This window comes from Seriola dumerili, unplaced genomic scaffold (assembly GCF_002260705.1).
Source record: "Seriola dumerili isolate Sdu_G_001 unplaced genomic scaffold, Sdu_1.0 BDQW01000012.1, whole genome shotgun sequence".
In the NCBI taxonomy this organism is placed as follows: Eukaryota; Metazoa; Chordata; class Actinopteri; order Carangiformes; family Carangidae; genus Seriola; species Seriola dumerili.
This window is the reverse complement of record NW_019174267.1, coordinates 151,218-176,160: the sequence shown is the minus strand read 5'-3', so window position 1 is coordinate 176,160 and position 24,943 is coordinate 151,218. Positions and strand designations below refer to the sequence as shown.

At 41.4% G+C, this 24,943-nt stretch overlaps 1 protein-coding gene across 1 annotated transcript; it reads left to right on the top strand.

The window, feature by feature from the left end:
- Nucleotides 1-3,416: 3,416 nt before the first annotated feature.
- LOC111225082 (ankyrin repeat and BTB/POZ domain-containing protein 2-like) lies at nucleotides 3,417-21,300 on the top strand. Its single transcript, XM_022749837.1, has 17 exons — nucleotides 3,417-4,299; nucleotides 12,224-12,373; nucleotides 13,237-13,444; nucleotides 13,867-14,019; nucleotides 14,139-14,304; nucleotides 15,160-15,249; nucleotides 15,351-15,452; nucleotides 15,900-15,996; nucleotides 16,503-16,638; nucleotides 16,834-17,096; nucleotides 17,241-17,419; nucleotides 18,226-18,331; nucleotides 18,433-18,535; nucleotides 19,505-19,577; nucleotides 19,860-19,928; nucleotides 20,037-20,150; nucleotides 21,070-21,300. Exons 1-17 carry the CDS (start codon nucleotides 3,417-3,419, stop codon nucleotides 21,298-21,300), a joined length of 3,123 nt encoding a protein of 1,040 aa, XP_022605558.1.
- The last annotated feature ends 3,643 nt before the right edge of the window (nucleotides 21,301-24,943 follow it).

The following is a 24,943-nucleotide window of genomic DNA, read 5'->3' as shown; positions in this document are numbered from 1 at the left end:
AGATGGAAAGTTAAAATGAGCGCAGTGCAAAGACTGGACACTGACTGTTTCCCTGGTTAAAATGTTATAGTTTCCTTTGGGCACAATGCTGTTACTGTATGTGAGGATTAATTTGTAATTTGTGCTTTCTTTTATTCTTGCAGCTCACATTATGTACTGTGGTGCAGTGAATGGATGGGCATCTGTTGGTCGTCACATGACTCACTATCACAGGGTGAGGAGCCCTGGAGAGAGATCATCAGTTTCACCTGTACCTCAAGTTCTGTTACTAAATTATATGATAAGTTTATGATGCTGCAGTGACTCACTATCGCCTTTTGAGGAACAAAGTGGTAATACAAGATGAGTTGGACTGTTCAGGACATCTAGCACCAGTTACACAGTGAACCTTTCTAAGGCAATCTGCGGTGACTTATTTCTTCCCCATTAACCCCATTACCATTCTGTTCAAAGGAATGCATTTTATGAAGCGTTGCTGTATATTGGGCAAACTTTAAATAAAGGGCTGATTTGTTTTAGCATTTGTAAGTGTCCTTGAATTTTAGTTTTAATGCATATATATGTTAGGTGAACCTGGATGAAACTAATGCAGTACAATGGAACAGGCCTGCAGTAAATCTTCCTTCATGAGGATTATCATGTTCAGTATTTCCTGAATCTGTTTGAGAAGTGTTGGTTTATTTGTTGTTCATTGTGGAGGCCGAAATTGTATTTGTGGTAATGTTTAAGTGTACTGGGATGTACTGAGAAGTGTTCCTAATATTTAGTTAAATCTCATTCCTTTAAATGGGATGGGCAAAATATTAGGAACAACTCTCTGTTTGGGTTAGTTTATATACAGTGGTGTCAAAGTGTGAGACCACTTTCCCATGTAGCCTAACATGTTGCTCCATAGCAGCTCTAGTATCGTTCAAAATAAAAAGAACATAGCTATTTGAAAGTGTTATGTTATTTTTTTAATGTTTTATTTATTTTTGTCTTATTTATTAGAAAATATGGTCTTATTCATCTAGATTTTTAACTGTTTTATTTAGATTGTTTTATGTTGCTGGTGTTGTATTCTGTAAATTGCTGCCAATAAAAAAATTATACTCACCAATTGCATTTACCCCATAAAAATTGCAACATCATACAAAACAATACAAGTAAATAAATGTAAGAACATGTAAATAAAATAAAGTCAGTTTTGTTAAAGAACCAGTTTTCACAACTTTGAGGGTTTTTATTTATTTATTTTATTTTAATGCTGTAACAGCCTTATTATGGACAACAGTACAGAGTCAGTCACATTAACCAAATACAAAAAAGAAAAGACTTAGAAAACTTAGAAAAACATGAATGCAAAATATCTGACTATTACACTAAAATTCTTATTTACCTTTATTAAATTTCTCATCAATTTCAATTTTATGTGATTTACCTTTGGAGTTGGTGATTAGTAAACCAACATCGTCATTCGATTGAGTTGACTTGTTTTGTAGTGTTTCTCTACCGTTTTTCTATTGGTCAGCTTCAGTCAGCTGACATAGGCCTTGTGCCATGGTTGACACTTGCCTCTTACGGAAGACAGTCGCAGCCGTGCTGTTATTCAGTACAACATCACGACCTCGAATGTAGTATTACTTTTATACAACAGTTCTACAAGCGCCATATTAGTTGAATAAACAAGAACAGATTATGATTTTTGTTTATTTTATCATTTATTTGGCAACGCCCACATAAATAGTTCCCAAAGCAACACACGAACATTTTCCTGACCTGCACAGAGAACACATCATTTAATTCAAATGTTATTTCTGGAAATTTAATTACTTTGCAAAGTTTGATACAAGCTAAGATTGATAACGACCGTTAATGTAACGCTAATTGACGGTTAATAGAACACCTGTAAAGCGGAGTGATACATGTAGTTAAAGGTCCCATTGCCTCTCGTCCAATCAAATTAGTCGGTCAGAACTAACTGTTAACGGCAGACATATTTAAAACCAGAGAACGTGTACAGGACAAAAACTCACCGGCACCTTAGACTTAGATATGAACGGTGGATAACTGGCAGACTCAAACCGCCAGGAGATACAGGACTTTAGGAATTTCTTTCAAAAATGAAGGTATTTATTAAAATGTGTTACACAGTTCAAGAAATAGTTCAACGTTTGGGAATGAGTTTGGTGCCTTTCCTCTTTCGTCAATCTGCCCATTGAGTATGAAGGAGGCGGTTAGCTTAATGTTAACTTGATGGAAAAAAGACCGGAAACAAAGTTAGCCTGGCTCTCTTTAAAAGTAAAAAACACCTTCCAACACCTCTAAAACTAACGAAATAACACTTTACATCTCGTTTGTTTAATCTGTACGAAAACAAAAGCGTAAAAATTCACATTTGTAGTTTTATTGAGGTTTCATCGGCCGTTAGCAGCGACTAAGCTAGCTAATCTTTAGCTTTAGCGGTTATGCTAAACTAGCTAAAATAGTAGTCCGGGCAGGTGCTATTCTCAATACAGAGCAGACCATGCACTCAGGTCCAAATCAAAACCACTATACTGAGACTTGTCAAATCTGGATTAGATAAACCAGAGACTCATTGAAACACGGTTTCAGATTCGTGAAACCTAAAGACACCGTCTTTATCTTGTCTGGGATAACATAGTCCTCATTTAACAAGTGTAAATTTAGTGGTTTTTGATCAGGACCTGGTCTGACATATTATAGCAGTGGAAGCTCCCTTTTTGTGTTTCTCTCAAATGTATTAAATTTGTTCTCAACTATTTCTTAAACTATATTAAAATGACATTTGTGCGCAGATAAAGCGTCATTGTCAACATGGTCACATGACATTGACTTTAGGCTTCAGTAAAACAGGCTCCATATAATGCACAATCCCATGGCTAAAACTCTAAAGCAACTAATTACAGCTGTTTTATATTGTTTCATAAAGTTAATGTTAGTGTGTTTAGTTGAAAAGCTATAAAATACTCCTTAAACAAGTGGTTTTATTTTGAAAAGCAGAACCAGAAGTATCATTTGCCCTGCTGAGAAGATTGAACACACATGCACCATAATATTGCTCAACTACTGTCAGTTTAATCCGTGTAAAAAATACAGTCTATGGTTTAATCAGGCTGTGTTGTGGTCACACGGTGGCGGTGTTGGGCAGTAGTAAACTCAGCTGTGTTATTACCGGGCTCTGGCTCTTATTGGTCCATGTGCGTAAAACACTTCTCATCCGTCCTCATATTTTGGTTAGTTTTGGCACAGTAGCCTCAGTCTCATGCAGCCGCCTGGTGTTGAAACGTATGAGAATTACTCCTAATAACTGGACCTGAAACTGGACTTAATGGAAAACGTTTGGTCTGTCTTTCACTGTGCGTAAAGTCATTAGAGCGATTTTTTTTTTTTTAAGTTTATAACCTCACTCTATCATGTCCTGCAGCCTGTTGGTGAAAACCCTGGAGGACCTGAGCTTGGATCCAGGCTATGTGGCCGGGGAACCCTGCCCGTCCCTCAGCCTGTCCTCCTCCGGCAGGTCGAGGCAATCTCAGCCACACACGAGCACTCCTCACCGGGGACCCTGGTGGCAGCACGCCGGCTCCCTGTACAGCAGGAACGGCAGCTGGGACACGGTGAGCACGTTGCCGGAGGACGCGGCGGACGTCCTGGCCAAGTGTACTTGCCTGCCGGAATTGGAGGAGTACCCCTGGACCGAGCAGGAGCTGCGGGAAATCGTGCGTAAAGTCGCCGGGTCGGATTCGTCGCTCACCGGGGATGCTGTTCACCGCCTGTCTGTTCTGCTACGCAGGGCTTTGGTGCGGGTCTCCAGAGAGGCACAGCGGCTGAGCGAGCTCCACAGACGCTGCACACGCCTGGAGGTCCAGAGCGCGCTGAGGCTGGTGCTGAGCTGGGGTCTAGCCGAGCAGTGCATCGCCTCCGCGGTGAAGGCCGTGTCCCTGCACTGCATGAGCTCCGGGGACACTGCACGTCAGCGGGGCAAGTCCGCACGCTGCGGGCTGACGTTCTCCGTGGGCCGCTTCTTCAGGTGGATGGTGGAGACACGCGTGTCAGTGCGTGTGCACGAGTACGCCGCCGTCTGCCTGGCAGCCTGTCTGGAGAGTTTGGTGGAGGAGGTGACCAGAAGAGCGCTGGAGGCGGCCAGGCTGACTGCGGATGAGGAGAAGGAGCGGTGCGGCGGGGTCACCTGCTGCCTGGTGACCGCAGAGGTGCTGGATGGAGCAGTCAACAATGACACGGAGCTGTGGGGACTGCTGCAGGTCTACGAGCATCTGATGTGTGGCAAAAATGCAAATGGTGAGTTCGAGTACCTCATGACACAATTCTTTTTCACATCATAAAATACACACATTAAAAAAACCAAAGGTTATGGATAATACATTAAAGAATAAAAATTATTTGGGTTTTAGCTGTAGTAAATAAACTGACCTTTGGCTTGTGAAAGTGACAAACAATTAAAAGCCAGCAATTTTGCAGTTTCAAGCGAAACAACAAGTTTTCAGCATCTCCTGTTGACACATTTCTGTTTTTAAATTGAATATCATTGTGTTTATGACTGTTTGTATGCAATTCAAAGACTTAAAATCTGGGTTCTGGGAAATTGTGATGGATATTTTTCTTAATTTTGTGGTATTTCATAGACTGATCTGTTCGCTTACAGATGAAAGTTAGCTGCAGGCCAAGTTTTTCTTTTCTTTTCTTTAATCCTAGATTGAAAGAGAAGAAGTTTGGCAAAATAATTTAAAAATGTACACATATTCAACATTTCGTGCACATGTTGGTTTTATTATGCAAGTTTGATTTCAATAGTGAAACCTTAAACTTAACAGATGAGATCAAAAGTTGTTGTACATGTGACATTTTTCTTGTTTTCTCTTATGCGACATGATTTTGATTCCCATGTGCAAAAGCTTCATGTCAGATGTGAGGGGACAGTTCCCAGGGGAACAGTGACAATGAGTCAAAAGTCACATGTTCACCAGTGAAAACAATCATGAGCCATCACTCAAAAAAACATGCGTGTTTTGAATTCACATGTGTGTTTTCACACGTGACTTGGTCTCTCAGTGTTAGGTGGGATTCACAGTAGAAGCTGCTTGTTCCTGTCGTCCCTCTATGACTTTTTTCTGTTTGTAAAAAGTCTGAATCACAAGTCTGGGATTTTTTTAATAAGATAATGTCTCTCCCTCAGCACTGACCAGTATCATTTAAAATGCCATCAATTTAACAGATAGAAAACAATGATATTGATATTATACAATAACTACACCTCCCATGAGGCCTGCACAGCATGACCCCAATAGCTGAGTTGAGAAGAAAATCTGCTTCATACTCAGTGCTGCATTAAAGCTATAATGGGGGAATGAAACTGCTCAGAAAGTAGTCCAGATAACAATAATAGATAATTACTGGCGGTTTAAGAAGTCTACCAGGACCGTGGAGAGTGATTGGAAAACCCCCTCAGACAGGAAACAGGCATTTTGGGTAATAACGGACACGGAAGTGGAAGATCATTCCTGATAAATGTCTGTGGTCATATACTCACTGGGAAAGACTGTAGTTTAACACACATTCTCTCTCTGAGTAGCTACAGTATATTGACCTTTTGTTAAAGTAGCTGGAAAACCTGACAGGACATTTTATTTTGGATTTAGCTGCTAGTTTGCTAATTCGCATTTTTTGTAAAGATCTCAGTCCAAACTGTAATCGCATACAGGCTGCGTCTAACAGACAGCTGAGTCTCAGGTGGTTCAGCTTCTCTTCTGTCTCCTCCATCGTCACTGCAGCATGTTTTAACACTTTTCTCCGTTACACAGACAGTTACACAGACAATTGAACAAGGAGAAAGGGTTGGTTTGATTGCAGCCTCTGTGCTGAGACACGGAGAACAGTTTTATTGTGTGGCTACAAGAGGGAATAAAAGGAGACAGTAACTTCACTGCCGAACAGCCCTTGACCCAGTCTGAGCAAAGTAACATCATTAGTTCAGTTTTCCTCATCCATCCTCATCCTGGAAAGTTCTGGGTGTGAAAACGCTGCTTTATTGGGGAGTAAAGGTGAAAGTGGAGAAACAAAGATGAATTTTTCAAATTTAGCATAGTGTCGTTTTTACATCCAAATGTCTCCTGGGCTTTCAGAGAGAAGAAAAACTGGATTCTTAGGTGTTATTTAGTTCGGAAATGACACAATTCAGATTTTAACATTTAAAGTGATAATGTGAATAATGATTAGATATTGTAAAAACTCAGTTGTCACTTCTCTAAAACAATTTTGATCAAAAACAGGAACATTATAACCTTCATGAGGGAGGTTTCATCACTGGACTGTTTATGAGACTGATTTAGTTTTAGCTTGGTGTATCTAATAAACTGGCAAGTGAGTGTATCTGTATCAATCAATCAATCAAAGGTTATTTGAATAGTACCCTTCATATGTGTTAGTGCATTTCAAAGTGACTCACAAACTAACAAGACAGTAGAAAAGTGTGAAATGCACATTAAAGATAAAAATGAAGAGACGTGACATTCAAGTGTTTTTGTTTACTCTTACTTATCCCTGCTGCATGGGACTGGAAACTGAATTATCACCTACTGTGTGTCAAACATCAGTGAGCAGATGGCTGTTAATTACTGGTCCTGCTCATTAGTGGAGCTTTGGGAGTGACGCAGGTTTGATTCTCAGCTCAGTCAGTTTGTCATGTTTTCTCCACAAATCCTGTCAGTACTGAGGTGACTGAGGCAGGGTTAGTAAGAATTTAATTAGCTGTACAAGAAGTTGAGTTTAATCAGTCATTTTGTTTGTAGATGTTCCCAGACACAGATGTAAATAACGTGCACCTGGCTCATCTGAATGAAGCCATCATGAATATTATTAGCAATCTCCTTGTTGTAATCCTGAGTCAGAGATATCAGAAACATCTGACAGCTACGTCTCTCAGTGTGCAGAGTGCCAGTTAAATCAAAATATCACTTGAACGCACCGTGTTTCTCTGCACACTGCGACACAGACTTCATGTTCACTCCCATGAGAGTGAACAGGAAGAAGAGGGTAAAGTAAATGAGTGAGTGTTGTTAGCCTCTGACCCACACAGACGACACAAAGGAGCTCTCATTCCCGCTCAGGCTGCGGGGCACGAGGTTCACGGCCCCCAGTGCCGTCTGCTCGGCTAAACAAACAGCCAGTGTAGCTGCTGTCCAGGCGAGAGAGGCAGTCTGTCACCCCACTCCACTAACAACACACACACATGCAAACACTACAGGACACGCTCTGTTTCCTCGTTCAGGTTTTAATAAGGACATTGTTTGAGGACCAAACGGCCAGTCTGATCTGATGATAAAAATAAATCCCGGCAGTGAAATGTGAAAAAATGCCTCCAGTCTGTTTGCAGAGATCCTGCAGAGAGTATCCAAAAACACAGCTTGTAATGTCATTATCTTCCTCAGATCCCAGCAGAAAGCAGATTTACATCGTACTGAGCCCAGTCATGTCTGCAAAGATCAGGTTCAGCCCTTCAGTTTCCTTTGAATGACCTTTTTTTTTCCTGCTTTTATAAGGTCAGTTTATCCTCTGACTGGTTTCTGTTCTGTCACATTTAACACAAACACCATATTAAACAAATTATGTTGCTGTTCATTCATTTGTCAAACATTTTGTCATTTTGTCTCGAAGTTATAATTATGGAAAATGGAGGAAAAACAGCAAATCTAAGCATTTGAGAAGCTGGAACCAGTTAATGATTGATGACTTTGAAGCAAAATGATCCCAAACCATCGATAACAATCTTTTTTTAAATAGTGAAGGCAAAAACTTGAAAAATCAATAATTTTATCGTTTAATTATGGTAAATAAAATGCAATTATAAGACATTAATAACAATTACTTGGGTTTCCAAGCTGTGGAAAAGCACAACACCTTGCTACGACTTAGATTCATCAGAGAGAGAGAGAGAGAGAGAGAGAGAGAGAGAGAGAGGGTCTACAGCTATAAATGTTAGTAAATCATTAACAAAGGCACCATGTTTCCAGCTTTCTTATAAGCCATTTTTTATGCAGGGGCTTTCACGACTTGGTAATCTTAAAGTTGTTAGTAATGGCTTGTAACTGATTTATAAAGTATCGGTGCATTTATTGATCATTGATAGCTTATAAAAAGCTTTTATGAATGATCAGAATCTTTATTAGCTGCCTCATGTTGCATCATATCCGCAGCACATGTTTAACGTATCATACAGGCTGAGCACAGTAGCTCAGTAACTGATCTGGGAGCAGATGTAAAAAAAAAAAAAAAAAAAAAAAAATGTATTACTTTTCCAGATAGTTGACACATTAATGTGGGGGAAAAGTACAGTGACATATCCTGATGTTTTGACATGTTGTTCACTGCCAGTGTTTTGTTGTGTCCTTTTAGAGCTTGATGAATCCTTCTAAATATGCAGGGTTGATACTTACAGTATGTGTTGTGGTCAGCTTGTTGATGCTCAGACTTGAGGCTGAACAGGAAGTGGAAACAGACAGCTGGAGAAAGCGTCTGATCACAGAGATGGAGCGGAGAGCAGGGGGTAATCCTACACTCACTCTGCTACCAAACCTCATATGATGTTATCTCCATCTGGCCTTTATGCAAACTATAAAACAGAAGGAAGAAGTGGTTTTGGCTGCAGTGTTTTCTCATGCTAGTACAACCAGTCAGAGGTTTAATCTCTTTTTGATTTCTGTGAGGCGGAAAGAGAAAGAAAGAACCAACAAGAGAAAGTAATGTGAAGCAATCACTGCTAAATGATCAATCAGAGGCTGATGACTTCTCACGCCTCTGTGATGAACGGCTTTAATTAACCACCAGAAGTCCCTGTGACAGGAGGAACACGAGTCTCCGTCAGCAGAGCCCGTTTGGACGGTTTAACGAGACGTAATCAGGCTCTGCTCTGTCGTTAACACTGCCTCATCACTGCTGACTCCCGGCTCTGTGTTCACGTCTGTAAAACCCTGTGTCAACTGTGCGAGAGCCTGAGCCAACAGCGTCCATGCACACTGGCTCCAGACGTACCGCCCGCAGGCTTTATCCAGATTACTCTACCAAAACAGAGTCTTCCCGCCAATTCTGCCTGCGTGTTTGACATGACTCTGGGAGTTGTAGAAATACTTTATTTACGCCCACGCAAGTGAAAGTGCAGGTTTGAGTCAGAGAGCAGGACAAACTGTTGAACTCTTCTTCTTTGTTTCTGCATGAGATGATTTTTAAAACAGGGTTCTTCTCCATGGTTTTGGTCACGTTTGCACAGATTGCAGGTGGTGGTGTGGGGGTCGTTGCAGCCTGATGGACTGAATTGTTTCAGTCTTACATTGTGTTCATGTTTGCTGGTTTCTCTGTGGGTGTTGGCTGGTTTTTCTTCACGTTGCGTACAGGAGATGTGATAACGGAGCAGTGAACTTAAGGTTTGTCGTGTTTATGGAGGAAATGTGTTGACTTCTTCTCATTAAGTCTCCTTACGACTTCTCCTCTGTTTTAAATGTGCTTTATTACGGTGGCCCTGAGAGCTCAAAACACTGCAGCTTAAGAAAACACAAACAAATTCAGAAAACATCCTAAATACTCGCAACACAACCAAATACACAAACGCGCGACAAGTAGTACAGACGACAACGGAAGTGTTTCCGGGGGACACTATAAAAGTGATGTATTGACCTCTCAGGGCCACCGTCAGTCTGGATCTCAATTAAGACTCTGTTTGCTCCCTTGGACTCAGTTTAGACTCTGCTGAGGTGGTCTTGACCTCCAACACACACACACACACACACACACACACGCACACGCACACACATACACACACACACCTTTGCCCCTCTGTGGTTCTGTTGTCCTGACCAAACACTTGCAGCATTATACCACTCAGCAGAAAAGAGCTGTTGTTTTCAGACATGGTGACTGTGCCTCTGTTTTCATTTGGGACACACAAGCTCACCGGCACACACACACACACATACACACACACACACACACACACACACACGCACACACTTTCTGTGAGGATGCAGTTGCAGCTTTAGGGATGTTAAGCGTTCTGTTTTTATTCAGCCGCACAAACACAAGGAGCGGGTTGAAGGAAATGACTTGATCACCTGTGACTCTGAATGTAAGCAGGGCAGTGTTACACACAGGGGCTGAGGGGTGGGGGGGTTTGGGGGTTTCAATACTACACAGGTAGGGATTAGAAAACAGTGATTTGTGCTTTGTCCACTGCAGACTGGTCTCCTGTTGTGTAGCCATGAATTGATGCTTGTTCACTCTCCTGCCTGTAAACACTGCGGACTAATCAGAACCAATTATCTGCCACACTCACTCCTGGTCCAACCAAAGATTTCTTTCTTCAGGCCCAGACAAGAACCGACTTTCAGAAAGCTGAGGTGTGTTTTCCAGCTCAGAGTGATGAATCTGTTCAGGCTGATAATCAGTCAAACATCAGACAGGCAAGTTGTTAATGTGTTGATGTAAGATTTTGATCGGGCTCCACACAGAGATGCACAAAAACCTTTTTATAACTGCAGCAATAAGCAAAGAGCTCATGTTTTCTGCTGCAACACTTTGTCCTCTATTTTCTACAGTAAAGAGAATTCGATGATGATGATGGATGATTCCTTCAAATGCATACTTTTAATATGACATGATGTTTTAATCATGAATACTTTCATCAGGTCGTCTCATTGAGATTCAAGAGAGATCAGGGAACAGTTAGACAATCATACAACATGTATGCAGCCAAACAACAATCAGGAAGAATTAAATGAATAAAAGTAATTACTACAAGAAGGGAAGTCCGTTAGGATGGGATGTCTAGGGTAAATATCGGATCAAATTCTGTAGTTACAAAATGAAACGAGGGCAGAGATGTGAGGTAGAGTTAAAAAATCATCACTTTCATCAGATCTGATCATGGGATCCTTTTAAATGGAGTGTTTATTCTCAGTGGAGCAGGAGTAAGGTCTGTAAATTTCACTGTAATGTGCTTATTAGGATTATGAGATATATTTTCTGCAAAGCTGATGTTTTGGCTTCAGAGTGTCAAGTGGGTTCACCAAAAAACAAACTGTCACTGTGGTTCCTGACTCTCTGCGACGATGACGATGATGATGATGATGATGATGATGGTGGTGTTTCTCCTAATCTAATCATTGTGAACTGTCGACTCGCTATAGTTCAGTTGGGTGTGTTGGCTTCAGCTGTTTGTCAGATTGTCCTCACTGAAGCCGTCTCCATTGTGTGCAGGACCAGGAGTCAGCAAATACCCGATTCAACGGGGCACAATGGACGGGGGTTTCATTAGTGTGTCTGTTTTCAAAATCTGGTCTCATGGTTTTCAGGGTGTGTCATACTCTGGGGGTTACAGGAAGGTTTTGATAAGTTTTGTTTGTCCCTTTATTAGATAAAGTCAGTAAAAGACAGATGTGAAACATTTGGAGGGATATGATATGAAATTGAAAATTTATTTTGGTGGTCAAAGGTCAAGGTCACGGTGACCTCAGAAAACAGACCTTTGGCCTTGTCAACGTAATATCTCCGTAACGCCATGAGGGAGTTTCTTCAAATTTGGTGCAAATGTTCAGAGGTCAAGGTCAGTGTGACCTCAAAAACACTTTCTAGCCATTACTCAAGACTTCACAGCAATTATGACAAAATGTCCCACAAATGGTTCATATGTTATATGACTCTGGATAAACAGGGACGTAACCTGAAACTAGTCTGTGTGGCGGAGGGATACGACCCTGAGGTGGTGATTCTAGTTTCCTTTGTTTCTGAAGAGACAGAACATTTTAGAGTTTAGAGTAAGTTACTACTGGACCTCAGTGTAGATGAATCATTCCTGATTCTGTTTAGTATTTTGCTTTTACAGTTCATGTTTGTTTATAGCACTTGATGCTGATTCATCGTTGGTATCCATGGTTACCACTGTGACACCAAGCTGACTACAGCTGCTGTGAGGCTGTTATACACCGAGTTAAGCACTAAGTATCCTCACAGTGTTTACAAAGAAACTAAAGTCAGAGAATCACTGATGCTACTTTGTTTTCTTTTTTCCCTTTTCTATTTACGACATTTTCTAAATGAAAAAAAGGCAAATGAAATCATAATTGTTTTTTGTTATTTTTGTTTTGACATATTTTACATTGACATTTTCTTGTCTTTGAGTAATTTGCCTTTCTTTTTCTCTGTGTGTGTGTGTGTTTAGGTGAGCTGTCGCTGCCGGCCCATGTAAGCCCATACACAAAGGTTCCCGAGGACTCAGTGGAGAGCAGGGAGGATGCCTACATCCAGCTGGAGCTGCGAACACTGGAGCAGGCGCTGTTGGCCACCTGTGTGGGCAGCATCGCAGAGCTCAGTAAGTGTGTGTGTGTGTGTGTGTGTGTGTGTGTGTGTGTGTGTGTGTGTGTCACCGCTGCCACAGTCAGCTCCTGTGTTTAGTGTGTGTTTGTTTAAACTGTGACTGGTGTCGGGCTCCGGGGACACATCGTTAGACGCTGCCAGCTCCCCCTCGGTTACATAACAGCCTGTGGCTTGTATCCAGAAAACAAGGGCACCTTCACACCCTGCAGGCCACCGTAGCTCATTATGTGAACGCTCATTAGAGAAAGAAAATAAAAGATGTCAGTGCCTTCACCGTTCATGCTAATTTATGGACTTGATGACACGTTCATGTGAACACGGAGCACTGTGGCTCAGTATTCTGCTTCTATTCTATTTCACTGTAAATTCATGTCATATTGTTTTTACAGGTTTCACATTTCTCCTTCATAGTTTTCAGTTGACAGATTACATGGTCATCTATGAGACAGGAGCAGTTTTTAGAATTAATAAATCATCAAAAATAAAGAATAAGTATTACACACTAGAAGGCTTGTGTTAATATTTTTTACTGCTTGTAAAGCCTCATTCATTGCACTTAATCGTAATTTCAAAATCTTTATTCAGGTAAAAGTTGTTGTGAGTGTGTCAGTGAATCCACATGTTCTACTCTTTACTCATGTTTCCTAATGATTGTTTGCAAAATACATTAAAATCATGCAAATAAAGAACCCCCACATTTTTTAAAATAATTTAGAAAACTAAAGCTCCATTAAGATGAAAAAGAAACATGTCTAATGTCTGTTTGCTGCAGTCGTGTAAATGAATGAATGAATTTCTGTTGTGTATGAACTGTTTCTCTGTGATCATGGTGTTTCTTGTGTGACTGCCATCCTGCAGGCGACCTGGTGTCTCGAGCGATGCACCACATGCAGCGTCTGCGTAGCTCGAGCCCCTCCATCAGCCCCGTGCGTTTAGCCAATCAGCCGTCGGTATCCTGGGCCCCGGACGCCCTCCGAACACTCTACTACTTCCTGTCCAGTCCACAGATGGAGTCACTGGAGAATCCCAACCTGGAGCCTCCGACCATGACGCTGACCAGAGAGAGGTGTGTGTGTTGTCTGTGAGCTGATCTGCACTGACATCAGTGGCCTCAGCTTTGTTGTCACATCAGTAAATCACTTCATCAACTATGAGCCTGTTATTTAAGTACTAGAAACAAACAGCAGACGGTTTATTGTCGGTTTATTTCAATCTCTGTTTGTATTTTTCTCTGTGGAGGAATCTGCTTTACTCTTTTCTTCCTGTGGGAGATGTAGAGGTTTGTTTTAAAGAAGCTGCTCTCAGCTCCTCAGGCGGAAAAACTAAAAGCTGCGTCAGTTTTTGTCCTGCATCCACTAAAATCTTCAAACTTCCAGAGAACCTGAGGCTTCGTCCTGATTCATGGAGGATTTTAAAATGAATACAAAAACTGAAGATGAGTAAAATGGACAAAATAAAGGCGCTGACTGTCTTCGAATCTTCCTCCAGGCCGTTCCTGCTCCTCCCTCCTCTCATGGAGTGGATCAGAGTCGCCGTGGTGCACGCTGAACACCGCCGCAGCCTATTGGTGGACAGTGATGATGTCAGACAGACGGCCAGACAGCTGCTTCCTGGACTGGACTGTGAGCCCAGACAGCTGAAGTAAGACACCAGTGAATGCTCCGCGACTGTGTAAAACTTCCCCTGGTTGAAATAAAACTGTGTGTAGGGTGGTGATGAAAAGTGTCCAGGTGAATATTTGTGCGTCTGTCTCTCTGCAGGTCAGAGTGCTGTTTCCAGTCCTTCAAGTGTCTGGATGCAGAAGCTGCTGCAGCCAAGTTCCAGCTGGATCTGGGCTTCAGGATGCTCTCATGTGGACGAGCAGATTTGGTCCATCAGGCCACGCAGCTTCTGGGAGCCGAGAGGGTGAACACCATGGATGACCAGGTGAGTGAGGGGTTTATGTTGTGTCTCAAGTATAAAATTAAAACAACGAGCTACAAGTGGCCTGGTTCAATGATAACAGAGGGACTGTTGTCTGTCGTTAGACCTTTACAGTGAATTCAGACAGAAAGTTTTGTTGACCTGCCAAAGTGAAACAACAGATTTTGAACTGAAGTTTTCAGTTGTTCTGCCGTGAGTTTTACCTGGATTGTTTTAACAACAGTCTTCTCTTTTTGAAAAAGGTCAAATGTACCTTCACACACATACTGTATCTGTGCACATTTTACTTGTTCATAGCTGTGTAACTTTTCATATTCCCAGCAAGTCTGTGAAAGATCTGTATTCTTCTGCCGTCACAGGTTGTGATGTGTTCAGGCGAGGGATGCCATGATCACGATTTTTTTTGCCACCAATACGATCATCTATGAGTGAGATCGGATACTGATCATTTTTGGTGGCATTGCAGATGTCGTACGTTATATCACTTCTCTCACACACTTTTGTAAAAGTTCCACACGGCCGACATGTTTTGTTTTGATGGCCTGTCACGTGCCGACGCAGTGAACAAGGTGGGAGGCGGGACTACACTACACAGCACACAGTGCTTCTCTCAGCCGCAGACACCAGAGTATTAACCACAGGTGATCGATGGAAGCATTAATTCCCATCTACCGATCACGTATTTATAATGAAGATCTGCCAATAATGATCGGCGGCTGATCAATCAGGGCATCCCTAGTTCAGGCATGATCCAACACTCAGTCTTAACACCTAAGAAACTCTTTTTTTAATTTTTATTTAAGGTAACATATATTCATCTGCGTGGTCTAATAAAAGTGTGTATGTATGTTGGTGCAGGGGATGACTCCTCTGATGTACGCCTCCGCAGCAGGAGATGAAGCTCTGGTGCAGATGCTCATAGAGGCCGGAGCTAATCTGGACCTGCAGGTAAAAAATCACCTGCTGACTCAGATGTAACACTGTCCACATCACAGCTGGTTGGTGACATGTCTGAAGTGTGTGTGTGTGTGTGTGTGTGTGTTGTTCAGGTCCCCGGCTGCTCCGTCAGACATCCATCTGTTCACCCTGGCAGTCGGTGCTGGGTGGCCCTGACGTTCGCTGTGCTGCACAGTCACCTGTCTGTGGCTCAAGTAAGGGCTGAACACAGAAGAGTAGACAGTAGAAGACCTGGTTTCACCATCATATAATTATATTTAATCTATTTTCTGTCACTGACTCCTGAAATAAGCAAAATTAATCGTAGTGAGATAAAACACGACTAGAAACGGAGCAGTTTAAATTTGAAGTTGACATTCAGAAGACGTTAACAAGTTTTATTTTGTATATTTTTTTATTAAACCGTGACCACAACCTTCAAGCTACACCTACGGTTGTTAGATGATCCTTTACAATAAATGTGTGATCAACCACAGAGACAAATTAAAGGACTGATATTGAGACTGCTCTGAAGTTTTTGATGGAGATAGTGCTAACAGTTTCCCCCTGCATCTAGTCGTTGTGCTAAGCTAGGCTAAGTCCTGGACCCCTCACACAAAGAGGTTGAGACTCTGCTGACGGTGTTGTGTCCTCATGCTCAGCTGCTGCTGGAGGCCGGAGCAGACGTGGAGGGTGGAGCCCTGCTGGACGGTCAGGAGAGCTCAGCCGAGACGCCGCTGCAGTTAGCTGCTGCTGCAGGTATGGTGTTAGCGAAGACTGAGTCAGACTGACACGATAAAATCAATTCACACACACTGATGACGCATGCTGTGAACTGGTACTGATACTGTGCTACAGTGAGTTAAAAAAATTACACATGTTTTTTAGATTTGCTGGAGCAGCTGCTGGTTTTCTAGACAGTTGTTCAAACTCACAAGTTGTTATGTAGCTGCTGGTTGCTAAGTTTGTCCTTTGAGGTTAGTTGTGGTTACCACTGTGTTTCTAGCTGGTTGCTAGTATGTTATATGTATTTGGGTTGCAGGTTAGCAGTGAGTAATTAGCAGCTAACTAGTTGCTTAGTTGCTCTAAGTGACTGTTAATGTGCGTTTAGGGTGTTTTGCTGCTGGAGTGATTCCATGTTACAAAGTTGTTCTACTGGTTGCTATGGTTACCATGTGTTTGCCGGAGTCACAGTAGTGGTTCAGGTTCAGATGATGCTTCACTCTGTTGAAAAAATCCACCAACAAAATGTTTGATCCTCCCAGGTTACTATGAGATGGTGAGTCTGCTGCTCGCCCATGGAGCAGACCCTCTGCTCAGAGTGCATCATGGGAATTCACTGACATCACCGCTGTACGAAGACATGAACTGTTTCAGCTACGCTGCAGCACACGGACACAGGTGACCCTCACCCCCCCTCAGAGCTGACCTGTGTGCTTCTAGTTTCATTTAAACACATGATTTCATTGACACAAGAAACTCTTGAATGCAGCTTCACGTGTCTGATACAGAACAGAGCAGGAGGAGGGAAGGTTTAAATTTAATATGTCTGACCAGAAAAACAGACAAAAGCATCACCTCCTCTCTTCTCCACAGGAACGTTCTCAGGAGGCTGCTGCTGCAGCCACAGCACAGGAAGGAGGACATCCTCTCTCTGGAGGAGATCCTGGCTGAAGGAGTGGAAGAAGAGGAGGAGGAGGAGGTGGAGGTGAAAACTCACTTGGCACACCCTCCAGCTCCTGACTCCTCCAGCCCTGTTCCCAGGCTGTGTAAGGCCAGGATGAAAGCTCTGCAGCAGGCAGCGTACTACAGCGCTGAGCACGGCTACCTGGATGTTTCCATGGAGCTCAGAGAGATGGGTGAGAACTGATATACGTGCATGAATGTCCCTGATCACCAGTGAATGCTGTAATTAACCACAGTTATATTAGCTAACCACAACTAACAACAGATATACTCTAACACCTCAGTCGTGCATTATCTCATCGACCTGCTCTGTCCAGGTGTTCCCTGGAGGCTCCACATCTGGCTGGAGTCTCTCCACAGAGCTCGGCAGCTGTGCAGGGACGAAGTCACCGTCTCCCTCCTCACAGAGTTTCCCTCCATCAGGACGGAGGACTACAGCCCCGAGCTGCTCTCCACAGGGATACCGCTCATGTTCAGCATGTTAGAGACCAGCAAGGTCTGACATGAGTTTTCTGTCTCTGTTCTACCTTAATAACACAAAGCTTTACTTAATAACTGTTCAATACAAACAGAAACTGCTTCATCTTGGTTGAAATGATGAGATGTGTTATTGTGGATCTCTGAGGACACAATTTAACATTTGAGAGTTACAGTTGTATTTGATCTCTGTTCATGCAGTGAAAATAAGACGGCAACCTTAAGATGACCTGAGCAGGAAAAAAACGGCTAACTAACTAAAAAGTAGCTAACTAGCTACCTCGCAATGAGCATCGGCAAAATGGCCGTGGATTGTCAGTCAACGGCTGGTGAGGGCAAAATAAAAACCCTCCATACAGATAAAACAGCTGACAGTGACACGAGGTCGGGCTGAGTAATGACATGAAAACAGTCTGATGATCAGGCTGCTGCTGGTCCAGATCGTGTTTCCTTCAACAACCACACCGCGTCATTTTCAGTTCATACATAGTCATTCAAGTGTAAACAAGGAAGCTTACTAGTCACCAAGTTATGCAAAAAAAAAAAAAAAACCCTGAAATTGTGCCAGTTTTCAGACTAAGTGTTGCATTTCATGAGAAATGAATCATTCAAACCAACTAAGACCATGTTACCCACAGTTTCTTCATGCTAGCTAAACTATGCTCAGTCAGCTTCTGCTTCATGTTCTTCACTGATAGATTTCAACCCTGTTTCTTCACAGTTTAAACTGTTGTCCTGTCAGGGTTGCTTGTTCATAATGTTGGAGTGAGGTAAAAAGGTATTTAACGTGACTTTGCAGCTGTGTGAAGTTGTTTTTCTCTGCAGGACTACGTGATCACCAAACGTTTGGCGTCTGTGTTCTCTCACTGTTACGGCGGCTCTCCTGTTACTCCCGTCCCCCCCGTGGACGTCACTCTGTCCACACAGCTAGGTAACACATCGCTGCCGTCATGCGACGACTTCCTAAGGTGATTGTTCATTTTCTGACTATAACGAACACTTGAAGGATCACACTGACGTCTCTGTCCTCAGATATTCACTTCCTCAACAATCAGGAGATGTCCGACGTGACGTTTATGGTGGACGGACGTCCGTTCTTCGCTCATCGGGTGCTGCTGATGTCGGCGTCTGAACGGTCTGATCTGTTCTCTCACTTTACATGTTCTTCATTATCTTTTTCATTCATTCATTTCTTCTCAACATTTCAGCTCACAGATTGATCCTAATGTGACCTTTTCAAACAGAGACTGAGTTTTTGAAACCCTTAATGTTAATAACAACAGACAAAGGGTTTCTACCTGTAAAACAATTTTTAGCCATTTGTGTGTATATGTATATAAACATGTGTATATATATATATATATATATAAATAAAAAAGAGCATTGAATCAAAAGATTATAGGAATATTCATGCAAAAGTAAAAGGTAAAATGCAAAAAAAGAATACGAATAAAAAGCCAAAAAATAAAGACATAAACCATAAAGAGTAACAAGAAATAAAAGAATGATAATGTAAAGTATAATTAAAGTAAATATTACATGTAATAATTGTTTTAGCTTGACAGATACAATAACAACAAACAAAACTATAGACAAAAATACAAAAAATAATAAAAAATATAAAAATAATAAAAAAATAATTATTCAATATCATTAATATGAAAATAAAATATAAAAAAAGAGATTACAATTATATCAAATACTTAAAACTGTATTATGTGGTTTGATTTTTCTTTTACAATTTCTTTAATTTTTTTATTGATAATTACTCATTTTAATTTGGCCTCTTGTGGCTGAAATGAGAATTAAAAAAACAAACACACAAAATTTCCACTTGCCATGTCACTGTCCTGATTTTTACTGACTTGGAGTTTAATTTTAATGTCAAAGATGTTTTTATCATTATGAAGAAAAGTGTTTTCATATTAGTGAAAATGTGCTGATAGATGACATAATCTATCAATTTTATTTAAACTATAATATTTCGTTTTAATATGAGGATATTAAAAAAATAATTGTACCATTAAAGAAATTGGGAGAAATATGAAAAAAATGTCAACACTATTTTCTCATTTTAAAAATAACTGTGTTTTCTTCCCTCCAGGTTTCGGCGGATGCTCAGCGATTCTCCCGACAGTGTCGTCCACATCAGTCACATGACCTACAGCACCTTCCAGGTGGGACACACATTTACCTTCAGTGTTGTGCATGAATGTGTTCAATGAACAACATTCATCGAACACGTTCATATATTTTGTGAACGCTGAACTGAACGAATCAGTTTCCACATGATAAACGTGAACGTGAGTGAACAAGTTCATTTTCATCTGTATGAACTGAACTTTGAACTAGTTCTTTTTAAGTGTGACCTGACACAACAGTGTTTACCTGCTGCGCTGTGGTTGGGGTTTGATTGGGGTTCAGATGAATGATAATGAAGAGTGTGTGCTTCTCTGCAGATGATGATGAAGTCTCTTTACTGTGGAGGAACAGAGGGACTGACCGTCTCACAGTCTGAAGCCATGAAGGTAAAATCGCTCACCTGTTCCCTGTTGCTTCTCTTATACTGGGTTATAACATCATTTAGCAGAATGCTTCGTTCGACGGGGATTTAGATGTGTTTGATTTGTTTGCAGCTGCTGCCAGTGGCCACGTTCTTCCAGCTCAGAGCTCTGCAGAGATGCTGTGAGATGAAGCTGTCGCTCAGTCTGACTCTGGACAATGCCGTCAACTTCTACCAGACCGCCAAGGTACGAAAACACAAGGTGACACGGTGAACACTGAGAGGGAAGAGTCTAGATTCTGATTTAAAAACCACTCAGTTTCCTTCACTTGGACTCTGGTCTGTGGGTCTGTATAAATGTGGATCTGATCGAGGCAGATGTGGCTGCTTTCTTTTGAAAAATGTGATTAATACTTTATTTTATGAGTTGTACAGTTTCCTTGAAAGAAACTGAAGCGTCACTGTAAATTTAGTTTTTTGGAAGGATTGTGTAAATTCTTACAGGTTATACGGAAATCTTTCATCATCTCTCAGTCAGTAGAGTCAGTACTTCCCTATTTTGCCCCATTTTTTTTTATTTATTTATTTTTATTTTGCTTTGCTCTTTTTCAGAGAGAGAAAAGGCATTTGAGGCTTAAATAAAATCGACTTGAGAGAAGTTCAGCTGAAGATGTAGAAATAACTTGTCACAAGCAAACAAACAAAACTGAGCTTTGATTTCCAGATGAAACTCGTCTGGAAATCATCAGCTGCTTATTATTGCAACACAGCTGAATACATTCAAAAACCTCTCTCAGAACTTTATATGTAGTTAAAACCAAATTACACATTTCTCTCCATGAAAAGACATTACCCTGAAAATAAACCGGACCAATGTATCACGTTTCACATGAACTGGTTCTGACGTGTTTTGGTCTCTTACATTTAAACTCTGGACTTCAGAATTAGGTCTGAAAACTTAACACTGAACTGAGAATAAAAACAACTTTGATTCAGACAAACTTGGCTTGTTGTCAAGTTGTTAAATGTTTAAAATTTCTGCGCTCTTTTCAGCTGAAATAATCAAAGATCTATTCACTTCCTACTTGTTTCCTGTTCATATTCACATAAACAAAGGTCAGTGTGTATGTCATCGCAGTGATGAACTGGCGTGTGTGTGTTTGCAGCACCACGGCGCCGCTGAGCTCTGCAGGTTCTGTGAAGGATTCTTCCTGCAGAACATGGACCAGCTCCTGGACAGGGAGGACTTCCACCGCCTGCTGCTGGGCGGGGTCGGGCAGGAGCTGCTCTGCCCAGGGACAGGCACTCAGGACCGGGATCTGCCGGTCCTCCTGAGGGACCTTGAGGCTGCGCTGATCCACAGACTTTACACCCTTCACTCTGCGTGTCGAGAGTAGAAAGACTGCAGCTGCCACACTGGTACGTGTGTTTGGGAAGAGTAGCCATATCCTGAGTTACTACAGTAGTCTGCTTAAGGAGAACATGATAGTAATAGACTGTTAACACTGTCTGTTTAACACGTATATTTGAACATGAACCAAAGCTCTTGTTTAGACTGATGTTTACTGTGTCTAACACTCTGACCAGAGTTAGAGTCCTGTTAACCCGACACCTGAGAAACTGCACAACCTGATCATCTGAACAGACACTGACACATCAGTGCTCAACTAAAGGACATGAAACTCAGTCACTGTCAGATTCACCAAACTGTTTAAGATCATGTGTCTCACTCTTTACACTCTTGTTAACTAATTGGCTTTGAGTGAGTTAAACTGTTTTTTGATCAGGATCGTTTTAAAACAATAACTCTCTAAACGTGTAATGCTACGTACATGACATGATGCTAAGAGACTAAGGCTAAAGCTATCGTTTGCACAGCAGTGTTGTTCCTGTGTTGCAGGGTAGAGATAGTTAGCTTTGTATTATGAACAAAACAAAATAAAAATGTTATTTGCTCTGTCAGCCCTGTTCAGGGTTAACTAAGTTAGAGAGATGTACCTGGACGAGCAAAGCAACGTTAAGAGTTTTATTTTCCAAATCTGTTTCACTTTTACAAGAGAAAAGTTTTGTTTACAAATTAGCATAACGCTAACTAACGTAACATTGGCATTATTATTAGTAGCAGCAGCAATACTGTAAGCATGGAGCTGAGCTAATCACTTCACACTAAGAACAGATAGTAGCCTCAGTGAAAAGATATGACTGTTTTTACACATTTTATACAGTTTCATTAACCATAACAATACAAAAAAATTGGAGTAAAGTGTCGCTTCACCCAAATAAATAGAATAAGTGGTGGTATCTGGTCATTTAGATAGTGGGATTCAGTTTCACCCAATACACAGGTGGATAACTTTAACTGTAAAGTCTGTTTCAAACCACAATTTAACCCAACAGCCCCACAGCAGACCAGCTCCTGAATCCTAAACCTAACCTCTGCAAAATAACATAATGCTAGTTAGCTAACGGCATACTAACACTCAACCTTGGAGGTAAAGCTAGGTTACTACCATAAGTAGTGAGCTAGTTAGCTAGGCATGTTAATGTTTGTGGCTGCCATTAAAGCAGAGAAACACACAGTTTAATCCATCCAACAGCTGCTGTATGTTTATAAACTTGGTGAATCTGACACTGCTTTATAAAAAGAGCATTTCCATTCACTTTACATGACCACTGATGTGTCCATGTTTTTCAATCTGCTGCAGGATTCATACAAGACATTCACAAGCTAAATGTAAACCCTCTCCAGCTGCATGTAGATAATCAACTCTGAATATGTAAATACATGTAGATATATTTGTGAATAAACATCTCAACAACCCAAACTGTTCTGCACCAATCGACTGTCACACACAAGCAGCTCCAAAGTCAACAGATTTATTTCCTTTAGCACTGAAGTTGTTCACAGTTACATCACAAGGGAATACATTGCCAGTGGTTATCCTGCTCAGTAGTAGCGCTCCGTGCTCCGAGTCCATTCTGTGTGCTCTGGATTCCCACAGTAGAAAAAGAGGAAAGCGAACAATGGAAGGTATTGCTTTAATTTTTCTCTCTGATAACCCAACACCCACCCAGCTGGTCTGAGTGAGCGACCCGATCGCCAGCGAGGTCCCTCTTTGAGAGAATGAGTGAGGAGGATGCATTGCACGGTTACTGTGTGCGCACAGTAATCAAAAAGGAGGAAGAGGGCAAGAGGACGGCGAAGGAAATCAAATAAAATAAAAAATAAAAAAAAACAATAAAAAAAACAACAATAATCAAAAGGCAAATCAAAACAAACGCACATAAAGAACATATACATAAATAAGTGTGGAGAGAAAAAGGGAACAGGAGAACAATTCCAACGACGACATGCAAAGAAAAGACGAATGCTGAACATGCAAACAACCGTACGAGGTCAAAGCTAAGAGTAGGAATCCCCTTGGTTTTTTTAAATAAGCTTGTCAGTAAACTCGGCTTATTTACAGAATGAGTGTTTGGTGAGATCTGAGTCAGCGTACACACAGGGGGGAGGGGGAGGAGGGGGGGGGGCCGACAATTATCAACAAAGGGTTTGTTCCTCTCAAAGAGGCTACGTCTACATTCTTAAATTACGGTAAATCATTTTCCAAACGTATATTACAAGGTTTCTCTCGTCAAAAGCTGGAAAAAGGAAACAAAGCGCTCACGTTTCGACGTTTCGAATAACTTAAACATGACAAAAATATCTTTAAATAATTTGACATTAAGAAACATTCTCTACATCTTTCATATAAATAACTGAGAATAAATTAATAACAAAAAAAAACCCAAACTGACAAAATACAGTAAAGTACAAAAATATACAGAGCAGTTCAATATTGTCTGAAACCTGCAGATAATTCAAAGGAACCTGAATGACAACAAAATAAAAAATAAAAAATGACTTGGTGTAACTGAACTCAAACGTTTCACTTGTCAAAAGTGCAAAAGTAAAAGGACGTTTTCATGGATAAGGCCTCGTCACACCAGAGAGTGGCACCGCAGCGTAGGGACTCACAGGGCTGGTTAGTGGAGTACGGTAGCCGCTGCGCTAACCTATAATGTGCTATCCAGTAGGGAACATGCTAGCTAGCACTATTTCTATTCTCAGCTGTTTACTCCCCCTCAGCATTTTGTTGTCAGGGCTGTTCATCATCGAGTCAGTGACGAGTTCCTGAGGTGGGAAAAGAAGCGCTCCCTGTTAGCATAGCTCGGTTGCTAACAGGACAGTAGAGCTGCAGCTAACGATAATTTTCATCATCTGATAATCTGCCAGTTATTTTATCTATTAATTGATTAAATATTCAATGTATGAAATGTTTAAAAAACGGCATTTACATTTACACATGTACTGTCATGTATGACAAAATAAAAATGGCTAATTTAAGAAGCTGAAAGCAGATGACATTTGGAGTTTTTGCTTGAAAATATTAATCAATTATCAAAATATTTGCTGTCGATCGATTAATAGCTGCATCTGTGGTTCAGAGTTTATTTAAAAGACATCACTCCTGTGTCCTCACAAAGCTGCTCGCTACGTTCCCTCAAAAGCTCAGCCCTGTCACGACGGCTTGTTATTGGACGATGACACAGTCACATGTCAAAGTTCCACCAATCGCGGCGATGAACGGATGTTGCTGCCGTTGTAAATGCTGGTGTGACTGGGCCGAAACAAAACATGGCAACACAACTCAAAAACAAAATGTCACAACTACACTTTTTGTACATACGGAACATTATTTAGTCTGTACAACAGAATAGATCATTCATTTATGTAGTATCACCCCCCCTCCACCTTATCATACTTTTTAATGGGTGACTTTTTAACTCCCAGAATCCCCTTTCACAGAAACATCCTGCCGCTCACAAAGAAAGACGACGTTAAAAAGAATTACAATCCAGCCAGCGTTTGTCCGACCGTCCGTCTCCACGTTCCTCCGCCGCTCGCTCCTGATCCCGTTTGTCAGCGTGTGCAAGTCTTTACATCCCGCAAAGAAGAAGTCATGTTCATGTCGAGGAGTACATACAGTGTGTGTGTTT